This window comes from Tasmannia lanceolata, unplaced genomic scaffold, assembly GCF_043159265.1.
Source record: "Tasmannia lanceolata isolate RefF3 unplaced genomic scaffold, GAP_Taslan_0.1 ptg000002l, whole genome shotgun sequence".
Classification (NCBI taxonomy): domain Eukaryota; kingdom Viridiplantae; phylum Streptophyta; class Magnoliopsida; order Canellales; family Winteraceae; genus Tasmannia; species Tasmannia lanceolata.
Window position 1 is genome coordinate 39,070,170 of NW_027518679.1, and position 5,443 is coordinate 39,075,612.

General features: G+C 40.3%; 1 protein-coding gene across 1 annotated transcript; it reads right to left on the reverse strand.

The window, feature by feature from the left end:
- Positions 1-313: 313 nt before the first annotated feature.
- LOC143872076 (uncharacterized) lies at positions 314-4,603 on the reverse strand. Its single transcript, XM_077376712.1, has 3 exons — positions 4,461-4,603; positions 2,138-2,566; positions 314-866 (listed from the first exon to the last, which is right to left on the reverse strand). Exons 2-3 carry the CDS (start codon positions 2,559-2,561, stop codon positions 748-750), a joined length of 543 nt encoding a protein of 180 aa, XP_077232827.1. The 5' UTR covers positions 2,562-2,566; positions 4,461-4,603; the 3' UTR covers positions 314-747.
- Between the last annotated feature and the right edge of the window lie 840 nt (positions 4,604-5,443).

Below are 5,443 nucleotides of genomic sequence, written 5' to 3' on the forward strand. Positions count from 1 at the left end.
AGATAAGCTTATCTAAGCTCGAGCAATTGATTCAGCCTCTGCCCTCGAGCAGCTTCAATCATTAGTTGGATTGTCCCTCTGCATTGATTCAACCTGCTTATCTGGAACGCTCTGTAGTATTTAAGTGTCCATATGGATTGACTTGAAACTAGAATGTTGGTTAATCGTCGTTTTCTAGGCAGTTGCTTGGATGGCTAGGATTATCACTTGCATGTGACTTTTAGGCTATTGTCATTTATATAAACAGAAATGGATCAACGACCCAGACTAACCAAAAGTGTATGTTTACTGAATGTAATTCACACAATTATGATTATTGAAACTGTTAAGATGCCGGTAGAAATTATTCAGATTATTGAAACTGTATGAGAGACACCATAAGAGTGGCCACTGTTATCCAGATTATTCATGGCCACGCCTGTTGTTGTGGAAATGCCGTTACCAAATTCCAAATTCTTACTAAATTAGAAATTAATTTCACTTCCGCCATCCACAATACACAACTTGGAATCTTCTATTATCAGCAGAGATTAAGAGGGAGCAGAATAATCACTTCCACAATGCCCCTCACTAATTGTGCAATTTGTGGAATTCTCTGTACCGACATTATCGAAGCCAAGATTTACACTGTTCAGCATCTCGGATCTAGGTAACTGTTCATCAACTAGGCGCAATATGGTTCCCCAGCTCGAACCATTTTCCCACCGAGAATCGTCCCCGTCAAAAAACTCCGAAACTAGGTCTTTGTTAGATGTTTCGATCAATAGCCCACCTCTTGTTGGACAACGACTCCTGTTCGTTACCATCTACAACCCAATGGTGGGAAAGGTTTGATTCAATTCTCAAAGTAGTTTCGCAAATCCCATCTGCAAATAAGATTAGATTAAAATATGCTTATTTACAAATTAGGAAACTGGATTCCAAAGATGCTTACTTAATACCAAGTGAATATTTTTAAAAGCTTAATGGTGGTTGGTATAGCCCATGTGAGTAGGTTAAAAAACAGTTTGCGGGTAGATGGAAGCTTGTTGTGGTTCGGTCGAGTTTCAGATTTCCCGTCTTGAATTAGCCGTGGCTCAAGCGTCGCTATGGGAGAGCAACTTGGATTAGGCTCAACCCAAATTGACAGGTTCCAGCTGATTTTGGCTTGGGTGGGTAAAAGACAACCCGATTGGGTTATGCCTAAGGTCTTGGACAACTCGATCCAACTACGTCCACCTAATTTTTTTTTACTGCGATTCTTAAAATCTTAAAGTCATCTGTTTATATTTTTTCAGTTTAAGCCGTAGGCGAATCCAAAACCAACCCTCCTCGATTTCAGAAATCAGGTCAGATTGGTTGGATTAGGGTTGGGAGATTTAGAGGCAGGTTGGGTTAAGATTGACCCTTCCAAACGTGAGGTTCAGAATAGGTAAGATTTGCATTGAGAAAATGCCCACCTTGGATAGGCTGAGTTAAGGTAATTGCCTTTATTTGATGATAGTAAAAGTAGATTTTGCAGGCAAATCCTCTTTCAGAAATCGTGTCGTGCTGGAGCGTAGGTGGTACATCAAAAGTTCCGCACTTGGTATGGTATTCGACCCAACAGCGGCCTCTTAAAAAAGTGGGCTGCCTTAGGATCAAATATCAAGGATGGTATCCGCCTGCATGTTACTTCATGCAGTCATGCTAGGGCACCATATAAAAACTCAAGTGAATCCAAAGAGCTGGTAATAAAACTTTTAAAGAAATGTACTAGGACCTAATGAACTCCTAATTAATGTTATTATTTACTAGAAAGATTAAATTCAAATAATCTTATCAATAAATAGAGACTAATGCACAGTGAATCCAAAGAGGTCCTAATATTCTTAGCATTAGCATTATTGTACATTTGTTTAAAAGTTTTATTAATTGAGTTTTTATATGGTGACCTAGCATGAAGTAACATGCAGGCGGTATCACCCAGGATATTTGATCCTAAGGCAGCCCACTTTCTTAAGAGGCCGCTGTTGGATCGAATACCAAGTGCAGAACTTTTGATGTACCGCCTATGCTACAACACCATATAATATCTCTTATAATTCAGATAATATTAAAAAATGAAGAAATCGATACTCCATCCACATATAAAGAGCAAAGAAGTTTAGACTCGTACCTCTTTTCCGAACATGAAATAACATGCGTAGTTCCTCGTCGAGATCGACATGCAACAGAAGGTTCTCTAGAGCCAATGGGTTGGTGGTATCGGTGGCAGTGGGCCCCATCATGAAAGAAATATCGGCCCCACCAACATCGACCTTAGCTGACACGGCTGAAGCAGAGTCTTCGGATGCCTCACCGCTCTTATCATTTCTGTTAACGGAAACTAAAGCTGATGAAGGCTTCAAAATGAAATTTGGAAGAAGATCTCCACTGTTAATCACTTCCTCTGGCCTCCTCACTTCTTCTCTCTTGGTTATCTCATGAATCGGATAATCCCATACGTTAATATCTAATACAACGGGAATCTTCGCCATCTTTTCAGCCTCCTTGCCAACATGGTCAGACTTCCGACGACATTCCCCTCCCATCTCCTCCATGAAAACTACAAAGAACATAGAGAGAACAAAGTAGCTAAGGAATTGGAGCCAAGTACAAAAAAGGTTGTGAATATATAAGGAGAGAGACTGCCAGTGTGGCTTAGCAGATTCTGCTACGTAGGATCTCACTCTAGGTTAAAATCCATCTTCTTAATTTTTACTTTTTAGCCCACTTTTAAGAGGCTACTGTTAGATCGAATACCAAGTGCGGAAATTTTGATGAACCACCTACGCTCTAGCACCATATAATATCTCTTATAATTCAGATTAGGGGTGCAAGTTTGGCCCTGTGAGCCCTGACCCGCCCTGAGCCCGAACAGGGTCAGGGTTGGAAAATCTGACCCTCAGGGTGGGTTTGGGTACATTTTTTTGGCCCTGACTCAGGGTCGGGTCGGGTCGGGTTTAGGGTTGATACCCCTGCCCGACCCGACCCCCTTTAAACTTTACCCCGGCCCGCCTTGACCGACCCGACCCTGTTTACACTTTACCTGCGGCCCACCCTTGAGCCTTTCTGTTTTTCATTTCTCCATCTATTGGGTTTTGGTTATGTATTTATCACCAAAAATCATATATCAATTAGAATAATAGATTGTGTGGAAGTATTTTGATCTTTTACGATAAAACAGACCGAAAACATGTAAAATTGCCCGGCTAGGTCCGACCCAAGCAGGGCCAGCCCGGCCCGGCTAGGTCCAATCATGGTCGGCCCGGCCCAATTAGGGCCAATAAGGGCGGGCAAGGGTTGGGCTGAACCCTGTAGGGCGGGCATTGGGTTGAGTATTTTTGGCCCTGGCTCAGGGCCAAGGCTAAGGTAATGGCAGCTAGGGTTGGGCTAGGGTTTTACAAAACCAGACCCAACCCGACGCTGTTGCAGCCCTAATTCAGATAATATTAAAAAACAAAGAAATCGATAGTCCATCCACATATAAAGAGCAAAGAAGTTTAGACTCGTACCTTTTTTCCTATATCACCCATTCCATTCAACATCTTAATCCTGTCAATTTACATACATATAAGCACAATGAAACAAGAAAAGCAACGGTATTTTCATTTCTTGTTTTGGTTACTTCTACCATTTCAGTTTTTCATTTCTTGTTTTGGTTACTTCTACATTTCAGTTTTACTCAAGCTCGTTTGTTAGAGCTTCAATTAACTAGTGGCCATTCAAGCATATCTGAATGTAATTAATTCTGAATTAAGGTAACCGTGTGGTGTGTGATGTTAAACAATTTAAGCTAAAGTCTGAATCTACACCGTGATGTGATGTGAAACTATTAGTGATGGGTTTCCTTTTCATAATTTAAAGGGAAATAATATGATTATACTTAATTTAGTAGGTTTGATACCATCATAAATTGAAGGTCTTTTCAGATAAAAATGGAACAAGGCTGGTTGGAATTACCTTTTTAAGTGCGTAAAAACAGATTTGCTAGGGACTTTCAGAGAACGGCATTTAGTGCCGCACTGTTACATGAGACAGCGGCCACCTCAGAAGATTTATATGAACAAGCCAAAATCTGCCGAAAAGTCAGCCAGCCGCGATGTCTCTTGTAACAGGCAGCCGCGATGTCGTCTTTGTTGTGATCTGTTTTTCTAACTTCACTTCTTCCCAAAATCTCATGAGGTAAGTTATTTGTTGTCTAACCCAATAGAAGTATTGTTGCCCCATGCTTAAATATGCAAATGATGATTCACGTGAAAAAGAAAGTTCCAATAAAAAGTAAAACGAAAGAATCAGAAGACAGACTTGAGAAAAACAGATTAAAAAACTGAATACACTCGGAAAAAAAAAAACCCACACAATTTGAGAGAATAAAACCCAAATGGAAAATGGCCAGACTTAGTTGAATAGCTACCAAATAGATGAAAAATTCTAGAAAGGAAAGAATAAACCCTCACCTTCTTAAGATGACTCCGTCTCTTTTTCTTACTCATCTCTGCTATCTTGCCTCTCTTCTCTCTCAGCCCTATTGTGGAACAACAAGAGGAGGTGTCCTTTTATAATAATCCTAAGGGTAGTGATAACTCCACCCTGTTTTTTTCATTTTCACGATTTCTTCTTATTGGGTGGAGATATAATAATGAGGCTTTTGCAAAAAAAATCCTAATACTTTGCTTTATTTGGAAAAAGAATCTTCTAGATTGACAATTTGGTAACAGCTGGAGTCATGACGTTTGAATTACCTTTACGTAGATAGACAATACGTGGACTGCCAAAAATAACCTTGTAAAAGGACCAAAATATCCATGACATTCAATGATAAGTTCCCATTTAAGGATGTGGGAATATCCGGGACCATTTTCAGAGATCTTAGAAAATCGTTTAGGAGAAGAAGATATCGAGAAGGGTTAGTAAAGGGGAAGGCTAGCTGATTTTTTGCCTCTGAAGGGGAGGTGTGTTTAGGATGAACTCTATTTGGGGAGGTGTGTTCAGGAAAACTAAACGCCAAGTAGGATGGACGCTACATGGGGAGGTGTGTTTAGGAGAATAACTAGTAAGAGAGAGCTAATTTTTTTGCCTAAGTATTCTACTTAACACCTCTTTAGAAATAGAATCGTTTTGGGAGTGAACATGATCCAAACCATCCATTTGATTGCTTACAATGTAAATAGGTTGTGCCCCAAAAATCATTTCAATGGGATGATTGGAACCCTCCAATCTATAGATGTTTCCATAATATGCAGTTTCTCTTTAGTTTGGAGGGCTTGAATCATCAGATGGAAGGGCTAGGATCATCAGATGGAAATGAGATTTTGGGGTGTAGCCTATTTACGTCGTGGCCCATCAAATGGACTGTTTGGATCATCCAATGGTGTGGCAGGCCGTACAATACTTCATTTTGTAAATTATGGGCGGGGTCAACAATGTTGGGCCCACCAAT